Source organism: Sus scrofa, chromosome 5 (assembly GCF_054392235.1).
Source record: "Sus scrofa isolate SSC_HxYL_T2T_F1_AM1 chromosome 5, Sscrofa_HxYL_maternal_Yorkshire_Landrace_v2.0, whole genome shotgun sequence".
NCBI lineage: Eukaryota > Metazoa > Chordata > Mammalia > Artiodactyla > Suidae > Sus > Sus scrofa.
The window spans coordinates 43,530,128-43,545,400 of NC_139387.1; the positions used below are offsets into that span (position 1 = coordinate 43,530,128).

At 36.2% G+C, this 15,273-nt stretch overlaps 1 protein-coding gene and 1 long non-coding RNA gene across 10 annotated transcripts in view; one reads left to right on the top strand and one right to left on the bottom strand.

The window, feature by feature from the left end:
- Positions 1-1,975: 1,975 nt before the first annotated feature.
- The window catches only part of OSBPL8 (oxysterol binding protein like 8), a 176,312-nt gene continuing 163,014 nt past the window's right edge, over positions 1,976-15,273 (bottom strand). For all 9 annotated transcript variants that reach the window (XM_013988328.3, XM_005655647.4, XM_021092052.2 and 6 more), the window contains 3 exons: positions 12,076-12,181; positions 8,636-8,738; positions 1,976-6,270 (listed from right to left, as the gene is read on the bottom strand). In XM_013988328.3, the coding sequence (XP_013843782.1) occupies positions 6,138-6,270; positions 8,636-8,738; positions 12,076-12,181 (342 nt within the window). In that variant the 3' untranslated portion in view covers positions 1,976-6,137. The remainder of the gene's footprint in view (positions 6,271-8,635; positions 8,739-12,075; positions 12,182-15,273) is intronic.
- Positions 9,838-15,112, top strand: LOC146403343 (uncharacterized). Its single transcript, XR_014845442.1, has 2 exons — positions 9,838-11,533; positions 12,424-15,112. It is a non-coding gene; the product is annotated as an uncharacterized LOC146403343 (long non-coding RNA).

The following is a 15,273-nucleotide window of genomic DNA, read 5'->3' on the forward strand; positions in this document are numbered from 1 at the left end:
AGTCATGGCCGGGCGGCCTCTGGGTTGGGCGAGCGTCCATTTTTTCGCCAGCTCTGCGGTAAAGACCCGCGTTTCTCCCGGTAGGAGCTATCGTCGGTAGCGCGCGAGGTCAGAGAAGAGGTCGGGACTTTAGAGCTGGCTGGAGAGAAAGCCGCAGGCCCTTCCCTAGCTCCCTACGTGAATTCATTCTCCAGAGGCTGCAGCTGCCACCTGTTCCCTCCGTTTCCCAGGAAACTTCCTCTCAAGGACTCGACACGGTCCTTGAGGGGCTGGGCTCTGCAGCTAGAACTCTGCTCGTTCCCAACTCCCGACAAAAGTTGTTTGGTAACAAAACCTCTGCCTTGGACTAGCGCATACCATGTCCACACACTCCATCAGCGGTTCTTTACTGATGCAAGACAGATGGGGAGGGCCTGGCCACAGTCAGGAGCTGCAGGCATTCAGAAGGGGGCTTTACCACATTACCTGGGCTTAGGTATCACTATGAAACCCTAGTTACCACAATTTACTTTTTCTTTAGCAGAAGTGTTGTATGTGAAGACTTAGCCACATTGGTAATCAATAATATGCTTTAAAAACGCATTGACCCAAGATGCCTGGACACAATTCGACGACAGGAAAAAAAAAAAAAAATCCTGTTGAGCAGAAAGAACATACCGTTTCGCATACTAAGATACACCTTCTCTCTTAAGGATGAAATAGTTAAGAACATGGGCTTGAGATTTAGACCTGGGTTTGCTGTGCCATTTACTCATCTGTGACATTCTTTTGTGTCCACTTCTCAAAAAAAATGGTGATATGTAAAACTCAAAGTTTTGAGGAGGGCGAGAATGTTTACAAAGCATTCTTTTTGTTTTTGTTTGGTGTCTCAAATATTAACAGTATGTTCAACAAACTGCTGTGCCGTGCCATCACTGAAGGGGTTCACTATCTCCGTAAGAAAGGGATGTTTTTTAAGGTGCAAAAGGGTCGATTATCATAACACAGGACACCTATTAGAGTGTGGTCAATATTATTAAGAAAATTATTTACACTATAGATGTTTCATTGAGATTGAACAGTGAGGATCTGTTTTCCCTACCTCTTATTCCCATACATAGGACAGGAGAAACCTCCCCTTTTCCCTAATAAGACAGAACCAACTGACTATTAACCAGGAGCAACCAGATCCTGAGGAGAGCAAATGTGGGAGGGGAGGATAATGGATGAAAAGAGGAAAACTAGAGAGGAGTGATTTCTTGGAACCTGTGTGATATTGACTCATAGACTAGTAGATAATTTGAGGGGTTTTGTACATAAGCTTGTGTAATAGCAAGGTTCTTTTTTTCTTACACATTACAAATGAGTTACTCAGTACACAGATTTGATCAGTGTGTTTAAAGTCAAGCATTTAAAGTCAGGTGTTTTGATCGGAGTTGTATTAAAGTACCCAGTGGAAAGAGAATGGACAGTGAAGTCAGACATAGACTCAAACCTGGGCTCAACCCAGTCTTATGATACAGCTTTTGGAATCATTTTAACTTCTCTGAGCCTCAGATTCTTCATCTATAAAATCTAATCCCCACTTACCTGAAAGTCATTGTGAATATTCAAGAAGAATGAATCTAGAGCATTGGGTAAAGCATACATTAGGGAATCTACCTATTAAATCCCTTCCAAGCCCTTCAGCATCCTTCACAACTACTCCCCCCCAAATTATTTTTAAGTAAAAAATTAAGTAATTTAATCACCATATGTTATATTCAAAGTCATTTTGTTACAGTTTGATTTTTTTTAAAAATTTTATTTAGAATGCCTACTTGTTGAAGTTAGCATCATCTTACAGATTAGAAAAATTCAATTGTTTTATCTCTGCAAACAATAGATTAGGAATAACAGATTAAAAATGTAGTTAATACATTACAAAACAGTTGCCTATGACTATCTGTACATTTACTGTGCACCTTAAGGAAAAGAATTTGACAGTGTGCTGTACTTACACCGCAGATAACATATTTTATTCTATTTTATAAAACTGACCAGTGGTAGTGTTTGAATTTATAAATGGCCTTTAAATAGGATATTTAACTTAGATTTACAGTCAGCATGCTAAAAAGTGAAAATTTTCAACTGACGTTCTGTTGCTCATCAGTTCAAATGTTTCATGGCATTTTTTTCTTTAAATAAATTTCAATATTGTATGTAATACTAAAGTAATTTTACATGATAAATGTGGAAAGAAATCTTCTAAATATTTTAGAAAGTATATTCACATTCATTTTGTCATGGGTTTCTTGTGGCTCTTCTAAATATGTTAATCATATTAAGGAGACACTGGTCCTATACAATTTTAACAGTCCATCTTCAATTAAAAACTGTAACAAAGCCAACAATATGTTAAGAGTAACAAAAAGTAAGTTAAATATACTAAATTTACACGGTAGGTGAACAAAATGAAACCAAATTACATAAAAGTGGCAGGTTATACATTTTAAAGAACCTCTTTATCACACAGTCAAATAAGTGGAAATGTAAGCTTAGTGATTTGTGTGGGGATCCTCCCTCCCCCTTCCACCAATGGTTCAAATTGGAAAATTTGGTATAAATGCTAATAATATTTTATTTCTATACATTTAACATAATTCAAAATAATCTGCAGAGTCATAAATGGCTCATCATCATGCCATTATCACTATGTCAAACAAAAAAGTCTTCCAAATGTATTCATTGCTCACTAGAAATGCTAAACAATGGAAAAAACAGAATTTTATACTTTTGTTTCCTTAAATATTTGACTAAGATATTCTTCAAAAAGTTAAAACTGCCTTCCACATAATTTTGTGTTTATGGCACGAGTTGACACCCTAAAACAGTGTGAATTCCATTGAAAAGGCACTGTTTACAATACTCAGAATAATCTGACAAGTCTACTTCAACGATGTCTGAAAGTGAAGAATATATTTGAGATAGGTAAATAGACAAACCCTTATAAAAGTACAGCATTACTGTTTAAATATACTATAGCTATATAAAAGGAAATAAAGTGACACAGAGAAATGACCCTTTTAGGACAATTAAGCCTATAGAAATGACCCTTTTATGACAAGCCTATAAACACTTTGAATCATATTATAGTTCTGTAACACAAAAATAACAAAAAGTATTTTCTTAAAGGCACAAAAGCATGAATACTAAATGAGGGTTGTATTTTTACAAGGCCAACTTTTTCAATGGAATGGTGACAAAGATTACACTGTACCTTTATAAGTAATAAAAAGAGTACTGACATAAAATACAAGTAAAATATCTATTGCTGACACATTTCATGTGCCCTATTTATTGTCTTCCTCAGCCAGCTATATCTCACTAAAGGGTGGATAACTGAAGGCATAGTTAACAACTAAAACAGAAATGCACATGTCAAAAATTGTTACTCATTTAAATTTTCAAGTGAAAAAATAAAATTTTTGAGCAGCTGAAAAAAACTGGTCATAGGTCTTAAATCTTAGAAATCATCATGAGGCTCTCAGACAGTTGGGAACTATCACAATTTCTATGAATCCATGTGTGAAGGAAGATTAATTTCGGTGGAGAACTTTCAGAGTCAATTACACATGTGGCTAAATACAAAGTTAATTATGTGTTTTGAAGGATTCACATACTAACCCTAGTAAGTCCTGATCTAAAACTAAGCAACCAATTCCTGAGTTTTGTGTTCAGTTCACAGAAAAGAACTCATACAACTAAAAGCAGAAGAAGACTAGAAGAAGATTAGATATATGCTTTTAGTGTATAAGAAACAGTCATGAGTAACTCTGCGCTTTCTCATGAAATAGTTTTTGACTCCCTGGGTAATAAGAACCCATAACGTCTGCCCTAAAAAGAAAATTAAAAAATAAAGAAAATAACTACCACTCTAGTCTTAGAAGATAACCATACAAATAAAATGATACTTAGACCAAATGAAAAGTAACATACAAGTGGATAAGACTAAAGACCCAAAGGGGAGTCACCAAAAAAATATATATATATAAGTTTTCATGGTTTAACAGTGAAATTATTTTTATGATCAGCCAATCAACTTAAATAAATTAATACTAAATTTAAACCATAAAAAAGATCAAGTTGTACAATATTTACAAAATATATATCAATGAGTAGGCAGTTGAGCATAATATTGGTAACAGAAATTGAGTACAAAAATCATATCAACAAGTATGAAATACAAACAAAAAGCCCATCTGTTCTAGTGTAGTCATATTATACCTATACTTATATTGGTATATTTTATTTACGTATAATCAATTTAAAAATATTTTCACACATATACATGGAATACAGCATTGTTTTGCCAAAAATACAAGGAAAATGCTTCTTCATAAAACATATGGTTATATTGGTTAGGAGGTAAAAAGCAGGCTCTTAATATCATTTTTTTTTTCTTTTGTCTTTTTTAGTCTTTTTAGGGCTGCACTCATGGCATATAGAGGTTCCCAGGCTAGGGGTCAAATCAGAGCTACAGCTGCCAGCCTACATCACAGCCACAGCAACACAGGATCCGAGCTGTGTCTGCCACCTACACCACAGCTCATGGCAACGCCAGATACTTAACCCACTAGACACTGAGAGAGACCAGGGATTGAACCCTCAACCTCATGGTTCCCAGCCAGATTCGTTTCCACTGCGCCATGATGGGAAGTCCAGTATCACTTTCGATTTTCATAAATTATCAATCATTCCTTGATTTTATACTTACTATGGGATAAAATTGATTGTAATTTGCTAGTGTCTCACAGTCTCTTTTCAGTCAAAGGCATACGTAGTCAGAGCAATTATTCTTTCTGACTTCCATTTTCATTTCAGAATCTACCTTTAGAATTCTAAGATACAGAAAGTAAAAATATTAAACTCAAAAAAATATTTAGGAAAAAGGTTCTCCTGAGCCTGAAAAAGGAATCTTGAGGAACTGTGGTTTTTGCCACAGACTGCAGTTGCTAAGAACAGAGGAGGATAACGGAGAATTAAAATTCAGAACTTGCTGATCTTCTTGATGCTCAACTTATTGCACATTTTAAAGAAACCAATTTTAATGTACACATAAATACCACCACGTGAAGTATCTTTTCTTATTGCCCTTCTCTTATTTGGCTTTTGAAGTCAAATATTGATTACATATATTTTTTCTATTCTACTTTTTCACTGAACACACTAGGATCTAAATGAAAGCTAAAATAAGTTTTTCATAATGAAAAATAATATCAGCACTTAATATGCCCTATAAACATTTTGTGAATTTGGCCAATGTTATTGGACCAAGAGAATTTAAAAAAAATTTAAGAAAAAAGACAGCTATCATGTTTGACCACACTTTTCTCAGCAAGTGCTAAAGGGATATTATATAGTTATGATAAGGAAGATATAATCAATAGATCCAAGTAGCTGCACACCAGTTTTTTGCTGTTGACATATACACATACATATATTTATACTTGTATCTATAAATATTAAATTCCAGGGGTTAAAAAAATCTTGTGTAAACTTTAAAAAAAAAAAAGCAATTTGCCATCTTGTGTCTCAATTTTGACCACTTTTTTTTTCTCCTGTTTCTAAGAAGACAATTAAGCTGAATGATTTGGAAATGATTTTTTTTTTAATAGTACAGTGTATTGAACTATTTATGTCTATTATCTCATCATTTTCCACTCTAACTCCTTACTGATAAAAGTTTTGTGCCTGCTTTATGAAGAAATAGATTTCTATAGGTATACTTACAAGATTGACAGCATTTTTGTTATGAACAATATTACTGCTATATATTTCAGAACATGAACATACTACGGACTACAAGGACTACTATAAGGTATACATAAGACAACTGTGTATACATGTGGATTTATTATACTCACATGTAGGCACATTCTCACAAAAGCTAGAAATGTTCTGGCACTTAACACATAGCTCACTTGAATAACCAAAAAGAATAGCTCTTGCTTCAGTTTAAGGATAAAAGGTATGAAAAGTCAACACTTCTACAGTTATCTCTAAGGTTTTCTGTTTTAGAAATATTGTGATGTTTTAATAAAGACCAAACCAACTTCGACACTGGTCCCAGGCCAAATCTGATCACTGCAGTTCATAGACCCAACTGTAAAGAACTTCTACTTAAACATGAAGTTTATTATGACTTGAAGCAAAATCAAGAGGAAAATGATGAAGTAGTCTTTTTGTTGCAGAAAATAATCCGTGGCAGGTGTGCTTGAAATTAAATGATTTCGAAGAGCCATAATATTTCTACAAAAATAAGCAAGAATAAATTAAACAATTATTTATCAAAAATATTAGCACAGAACTCATAATTGATATATGGTCACAGAATTCAATTGTAGCTGTACGGCAGAAATTGACACAACATTGTAAATCAACTATACTTTTATAAAAAATTTTTTTAAAATTCAATTGTATAAAGTTCAATCAATTACTACCACCTGAACAGGGAGCTGATTATGCTATGTGGAATATTATTAGGTCTTATCTAAATCTATACTCCACGCTGTACCAAATATACTACTTAATGATATATATTAAACATAATTTTTAAAGTTTGATCATGTAAAATATACCACCTTCTTTGTTATCACAGTGTTTTTAAAACAAAAATTTTGCTTCTTAATTGGCCCATTAAGTTTCTTTTATCTTTCTTCAGGGAGACAGAGGAGAGGTGAAGAAAAATCCTAAATTTACCAGGAAATAAATAATTAATACAACAGATTTTGTGACATTCCTAACTTCAAGAATGCTCTGTAGGCATTTCATATGCTAACATAAATAAGATGTTAATTCAGTCATGAAATGCGTTTACACGATCCTCATGCCACCCTAAATGCTTTTGGCTAAAAAGAGCTGATTAGTAGAGACTTTTTCTTTTTCTGACTTCCTCTATTAAAGTGTCTTACCAGTATAAAGAAGGCAAAATGAACAAGAAGGCTCATTAATTTACAAATATAATTGAATTAGGAAAGTTGAGCACTTAATGTAAGGGCTGGTAATACCAAGATGCAGAAGACATACTTCCTGATTTAAAGCAGCTCATGGTCCAACTGGGGCAGAGTTGGGGAAGGTACAGTAAACAGACACACACAATAATAACTCTAGCCCAGTAAGCACAAAAGACTGTATAGGGCTAGCCATACAAGCCAGGTGGAAGGATAAATAACTACAGGGCAGGTAAATGATTAGAAATGTTACCAAAAGGGTGGCATTTGAGTTATATTCTCAATGATGGTTAGAGTGAGAGGAAGGGCAATCTAAGAAGTGGATTCAGTGTGGATAAAGATCCAAAGATGAGTTCCCGTCGTGGCACATCGGAAACAAATCCGACTAGGAACCATGAGGTTTCGGGTCTGATCCCTGGCCTTGCTCAGTGGGTTAAGGATCTGGTGTTGCTGTGGCTGTGGCATAGGCTGGGAGCTGTAGCTCCGATTTGACCCCTAGCCTGGGAACCTCCATATACCATGGGTGCGTCCCTAAAAAAAAAAAAAAAATCCAAAAATGAGAGAGTTACAGTATATTCTGGAGATGTGAGGGGTTTTATAGGATCATGGGAAAGGAGTAGAGGATGGCAGGAAATGAGGCTATAGATGGAATAGCAACTTAATATAAGCCATAAGATCACTAAAACAGAATATCTTTTTTTATAATGATTTTTATTTTTTCCATTATAGCTGATTTACAGTGTTCTGTCAATTTTCTACTGCATAGCAAGGTGACCCAGTCACATATACATGTATATTCTTTTTTCTCACATTATCATGTTCTGTCACAAGTGACCAGACATAGTTCCCAGTGCTCTACAGCAGGATCCCACTGCTTATCCATTCCAAAGGCTATAGTTTGCATCTATAAACTCCAAATTCCCAATCCCTCCTACTCCCTCCCCCTCCTTCTTGACAGCCACAAGTCTAAGAACAGAATATCTTTAAAAAATTCCTCCAGAATGTCTAGGACTGATTGCTGAACACAAAAGCAGGCTGGCTAAGAATACAAAATTTCTAACATCTGTTACAACAATGGGAGACAATCATTCTGAACTCATGCTAGCCTTAGCAATGGAGCAGGATCAGGACCCCTTCCCCTCCAAGGAACTTCCCTAAGTATTATGACCATCAGTTGTTGGATTAAGGGGAGGTGAATGTGAAGAAAGGTCTGTGAGTGCAAGAGGAACACTTAAAAGTCTCAAGTTGAAGTAGGGTAGCAGCTATTTACCCTCCACTATGGGAGTATTACAGTGTTTCAGCAACAGGGAATCTTCAATTAAAATTAGCCGTGTACAAAGAGGACTGTGGGAAGCCTTTGTTAACTGATTCCCAGAAACCATCCCACTTTCACAGCCAACCCGGCTACATTCCCAGTATGCTACAGCAATAAAATGAAGAGATTCCAATTCTAGCCTCACAGAAGAGAAAAAAAACCTTCCCCAATCCCCCCAATATTTTAGTGCTAAAGGAATTTCTTTCAGTAGTCAGGGGATAAAAGCCAAGATTCTACTTTAGCTTAGCAATGTCATAAAAATGTAAAATTTGTATATGATTATATATGATTTCCTATGATTCTTAACTCTTCTGGACTCAAATGAATAGTTACTGTCAGTACATATTACCTTTTAATTTCTTCCTGTGTTTGTTTTATAGATTCAATGGAAGTTTGAATGTCTCCCAGTTCTATCCCTTTCTTTCTTCTTGCACTTGGTTTCACTGATTGAGCTAAAAAGACATTTATAATAAAATTCGTGAAAATTAGTGAACATATTGATTGTAAATAATCTACATTTCAGATAACAATTCTCATGTAATAAAATTTTCCCTAGGCATTATTTTTATGGCTTAGAGACTAATATTCTACTACTCATACTTGGCATTTCTGAATTATATTTAAAAGTATATTAAAATAACAAGTATATTTAAAATAACCACAGGGAGTTCCCATTGTGGCACAGTGGAAATGAATCCAACTAGGATCCAAGAGGATGCAGGTTCAATCCCTGGCCTTGTTCGGTGGGTCAAGGATCCAACATTGCCATGATCCATGGTGTAGGTTGCAGACATAGCCTGGATCGCATGTTGCTGTAGCTCTGATTCAACCTCTAGCCTGGGAACTTCCATATGCTGCAGGTATGGCCCTAAAAAAAAAAAAAAAAAAAAAAAAAGGAAAAAAGAAAATAACCACAAATTAGTTAAATTTTGGATTCAATCAGTTTTATTTCTTAAAAATTGAAATAGACAAAAATATTTCTTTAAAACCACAAATATTAATTTGGGGAAGGTATTACTCTCTTCTATATCTTACCTATTTGCCTATATCTGAAGAAGTCAGCTTTTCCAATTCCCTTTTATTTTTTTTATTATTAGTGTTAATTTCTTCCCTTAATCACCCACTTTGAGCCTTTTCAGTTGGTTTAAATATCTCTTCTATTAATTTTTATTGTTAACCCACAAAGTGTACGGATCATTTTTTAAAAATCCCTTCTCATATCCATTCCTTCCTTTCTACTTTTGTTCAGATCTTAACCTCTCTCCAGATCTCAGCTTTTTCATTTGTAAAACAGGGATAATAATAACACTCAAACTTCACATGGTTGTAGTAAGGGATGTTTAACATTCAACTTTGCACACATTAAGTACTCAAAAAATGTCAGCTGATACAGTATAAGTAATACAGCAGAGCAGATAAGAGAATGAATTAAGGATCCAAAATATCTGCATGTGTTACATATAAATACTGTTTAACAGGTTATACGACCTTGGGCGGTTCAACCTGTGTTTCAGTTTCCTTTTTTGTGAAATGGGAAAACAGTATAACTAATACTTCTTCTTTTTTTTTTTTTTTCTTCTTTTTAGGGCTGCACCTGCGGCATATGGAAGTTCTCAGGCTAGGGGTTGAATTGGAGCTATCTATACCTGCCGGATTACACCACAGCCGCAACGCCAGATCCGAGCCGCGTCTGTGACTTACACCAAGCTCACATCCAGCAATGCTGGATCATTAACCCACTGAGCAAGGCCAGGGATCGAACCTGAGTCCTCATGAATACTAGTTGGGTTCATTAACCACTGAGCCACAATGGGAACTCCTAACTAAAACTCCTTTTGAGCACGATGGTACTATATGACACTGGCTTTTAAAATTTTATTCATTTTATTCCTCTTTTACTCTACTATGTTGTCTACCTATCTGCATCCCTCAAGCCTAGATTGCTAGAATCCATTAGAAATCCTAACAATTCTCCAGGGTTCCTTTCCTCTAAGAACCTTCCCTCAAACTGAATTCAGCCCCCTTTCCTTTAAACTCTTTACTATTTGTCATCTACAGATATCTTAACATTTATCATTTGTTCACCTCTAGTATTTTCTCTGTAAAACTCTGTAAAAAGTTCCCCCGTTTACCATAAGTTCAGTAGAGACTACGGCTTCAAAAAAATCTTTTTTTTTTTTTTTTTTGCTTTTTAGGGCTGAACCTATGGCATTATGGAAGTTCCCAGGCTAGGGGTTGAATAGGAGCTACGGCTGCCAGCCACAGCCAGAGCAACACGGGATCTGAGCCTCATCTGCGACCTACACCACGGGCTTGTGGCAACGCTAGATCCTTAACCCACTGAGCATGGCCAGGGATTGAACCTGCGTCCTTATGGATACTAGTCAGGTTCATTACTGCTGAGCCACAATGGGAACTCCAAATCTTTATTTTCCCATAATGTCTCAGACATGACCTTAATTCTTGATTAATCTCAATGTAGTTCAAGACAGTTTACATGTTCTCTGACTTAACAATGGCACACTAGTTAATTTAGTTCATAATTTGATATGTTACATTTTCACTTGTCTATGTCTTCTAAATACCACAATAATTTATTATGAGAATGAAGAACTTTTCTCAAGCATGGAACTGAGCCCAAAGCTCAAGAAATGGTGCCTCAGAGTTCCCATTTTGGCACAGTGGAAACAAATCCAACTAGAATCCATGAGGATGCAGGTACTATCCCTAACCTTGCTCAGTGGGTTGGGGATCTGGTGTCGCCATGAGCTGTGGTGTAGGTTGCAGACACGGCTCAGACACCACATTGCTGTGGCTGTGGCACAGACCAGCAGCTGCAGCTCCAATTCAACCCCTAGGCTGGGAGCTTCCATGTGTTGTTGGTGTGGCCCTTAAATGCAAAATAAACAAATAAATAAATAAGAAAAAGAAAAGAAATGGTGCCTGCATTGAATCTAGGAAACCACCAACAAGTTTTCAGAAGCTAACAAGGCATAAGAGCTAGTATTGGGGTTTGGCTCTTGATTTGAATGTTTCCCCTTTTTTCATTTCCCATGACTTTACCTTGTGGTAAATTTATCTATAATCTAAAATGGCTTTTTATTCCCACATCATCCATGCCCCCATCAAAATTTACAAAGCTTCTTAATATGAGAAACCATTTTCATATATCAAACATAGTATCGTAACACACTTTTTTTTTTTTTTTTTCTTTTGTCTTTTAGGCCCTCACCCTTGGCATATAGAGGTTCCCAGGCTGGGGATCCAATTGGAGCTGCAGCCGCCAGCCCATGCCACAGCCACAGCCACGCCAGATCCGAGCTGCATCTGTGACCTACACCACAGCTCATGGCAATGCTGGATCCTTAACCCACTGAGCGAGGCCAGAGATTGAACCCGAAACCTCATGGTTCCTAGCTGGATTCATTTCCACTGCGCCATGATGGGAACTCCAGTAACATCCTTTTAGAATTGACTCTTATGGGAGTTTCCATCATGGCACAGCAGAGACAAATCCGACTAGGAACCATAAGGTTGTGGGTTTTATCCCTGGCCTTGCTCAGTGGGTTAAAGATCCGGTGTTGCCATGAACTGTGGTGCAGGTCGAAGATGCAGCTCAGATCTGGTGTTGCTGTGGTTGTGGCGTAGGCCGGCAGCTGTAGCTCTGACTCGACCCCTAGCCTGGGAACCCCCATATGCCACAGGTGCGGCCCCAAAAAGAAAAAAAAAAAAAAAAGGCAAAAAAAGAAAAGACTGTTATAGTGAATAATCTGCAATAAATATTTCTACCTTCACTTCCAGATGAGTCCTGGATATCAGGTTCTGGGGAGGAATAGCCTTTTGCCACTTTTTTCTGTTGCCTGGTTGGCTTATGTTTCATTTTGGGGACACTAACCTGAAAAAAAAATCATGGTATTATGCTAATTTGCATTGAATTTTATAATTAAAGACCAACATTGTACAACTGTCAAAAGTGCTTATGGGCATAATACTTAGAAATAAAAACAAAGATGAAATAGTCTAATTAAAACTTAAACAAGATGTGACGCACTTATATAATCAAATTATTTAATTTTAATAGGAAACATTAATTTGGCACAAACATCAAAGAGTATAAGAAAATAAAATAATGAAGAGGTTCCCTTCCACTCCTGACCCATATCCACCCAGTCTCTCCCTCACTAAAAAAGATTCTCATTGCTATTAGTTTGTACATTCAAGAGACATTTTTATGCACACATATATATGAATACAGGTACCCCACTTTTCCAACTGAACAATTTAGTACAGCTAGCTGAATATTAAGTAATAGTGACTCTTTTTAAGGTCATACTTATCTTGTTTCCAACATTAAAAACATTCTCATGGAATGATGTTTGGTTTCCAATAAAATTATTTAGGCTACTTCCTTTCAATAATATCTGGATAATGCAGAAAGCATCTTATAATAAATGGAAATATTATTTTGCAGAGCATAATTTAAACTTACTGAAAACATTGGAATAAAAATATAAGATTGAAAAGTATATTTAACCATCAATTAGAGTTAACTTTTCCTTAGGATAAAAAAACCAAATGCAAAAGAAGAAACAGAATTAGAAGGGCAAGATAATTTACATACTTAGAAAAACAGGAAACCAGTGGTCTTAAACCTCTACCTGTTTACTGTTCTAGATAGGAATTATTCCCAAATATTTATTCCTTGAAATGATTTTGCAAAATCTTAATCATGGGCTTAAAATTAAAATGAAATTCGTATAATTTTATTATAGAAAATAAATAGGCGTGTTCTGGATTCAGCCTACTCTGTGCCCTCCTACTTCAAATCACAGAAACTTAAGATTTTATAACATTTAGAATCCAAATTCATAGTCTTGGAGTAGGTTCAAATTGGAGACTGACAAAGACTGGTAGGAAGTTATTTAAAATGAGAAAGGGAGTCAGTAATCTAACTCTCAGTATACAAAGATTTAATGAGATCAGTAAGCTCTACAGTTAGGAGGAAATATGGATGCGCTATGTGTCTCTATCATGATAGTGTTGTTAAAGGAAGAAACCACATTTTAAAAAATTAGGAATTACCATATGATCCAGCAATCCTAGGAAAAAAACTATAATTTAAAAAGATATATGTATAGGAGTTCACGTCATGGCACAGTGGGAACAAATCCGATTAGGAACCATGAGGTTGCAGGTTCGATCCCTGGGCTTGCTCAGTGGGTTAACTATTCGGCGTTGCTGTGAGCTGTGGTGTAGGTCATAGACGCGGCTCGGATCCCGCGTTGCTGTGGCTCTGGTGTAGGCTGGCAGCTACAGCTTCGATTAGACCCCTAGCCTGGGAACCTCCATATGCCGTGGGTGTGGCCCTAAAAAGCAAAGAGATATGTGTATATATATATATATATATATCCTGAAAAAAACATAATTCAAAAATATACATATACCCCTGCATTCATATTCACAATAGCCAAGATAGGGAAACAACCTAAAACACCCATCGACAGGTGAATGGATAAAGAAGATGTGGTACATATACACAATGGAATACTACTCAGCCATAAAAAGAATGAAATGATGCCATCTGTAGCAACATGGATACAACTAGAGATTACCATACTAAGTGAAGTCAGAAAGAGAAAGACAAATATCATATGATATCACCTATATGTGGAATCTAAAAAATGACACAAAAGAACCTATCTATGGAACAGAAAAAGACTTACAAACATAGAAAACAGACTTGTGGTTGCCAAGGGGGAGTGGGTTTGGAGGAGGGATGGAGTTGGAGGCTGGGGTTAGCAGATGTAAGCTACTACACATGAAGTAGATAATCAGTAAGATCCTACTGTATAGCAGAGAACTGTTCAATGTCCTATGAGAAACCACAATGGAAAAGAATATTTTAAAAAAGAATGTATATGTATGTGTATATATATATATATATACATAAAACTAAATCACTTTGCTGTACAACAGAAATGAACACAACATATTAAGTAGCTTCACAAAATTTTATAATCACTACTTCCAAAACATTTTTATTATTCCAAAGAGAGCCTCTGTAATAGTTAAGCAATAACTCTGTATTCCCTCATCCCCTCAGTCCCTAGAAAATCTTTCTATGAACCTACCTATCTAGATATTTTATATAAGTAGAATCAAAATAGTATTTATCCTTTTGTGTTCCATGTATTTTTCTTAGCATAATATTTTCAAAGTTACTCCATGTTGTAGAATGTAACAGAACTTCATTCCTTTTCATGGCTAAATAATATTCCATTGTAAATATATACCACATTTTGTTTACCCATCTTGTGATGGATACTTGAATTGTTTATACCTTTTGGCTATTGTGAAGTATGCTGCAATGAACACTGGTATGCAAATACCTGTTTGACTCAGTTTCCGTTTTTTGTAGTGGAATTGCTGGCTTATATGGCAATTCTACATTTAGCTTTTTGAGAAACCACCAGAAAATCATTCTCTGCAGCAGCTGCACCATTTTATATTCCCACCAGCAAAATATGAGGGTTTCAATTTCTCCATATCCCCACCAACACTTTTTATTTTTAAAACTATTACCATTCTAGTAGGTGTGAGGTAGTACCTAACTTCCTTATGGTTTTGATTCGTATCTTCTTTGGAGAAATGTCTATTCAAGCCCTTTCTTGGAGTTCCCTTCGTGGCGCAGCAGAAATGAATCCAACTAAGAACGATGAGGTTGCAGGTTCGATCCCCGGCCTTGCTCTTTCTTCTTCTTCTTCTTCTTTTTTTTTTTCCTGTCTTTTAACTTTTTAAGGCCTCACCCGTGGCATATGGAGGTTCCCAGGCCAGGGGTCCAATTGGAGCTATAGCCGCCGGCCTCTACCACAGCCACAGCAATGCCAGATCCGAGCCTGTCTGTGACCTACACCACAGCTCACAGCAATGCCAGCTCCTTATCCCACTGAGTGAGGCCATGGATCAAACCCACAACCTCATTGTTCC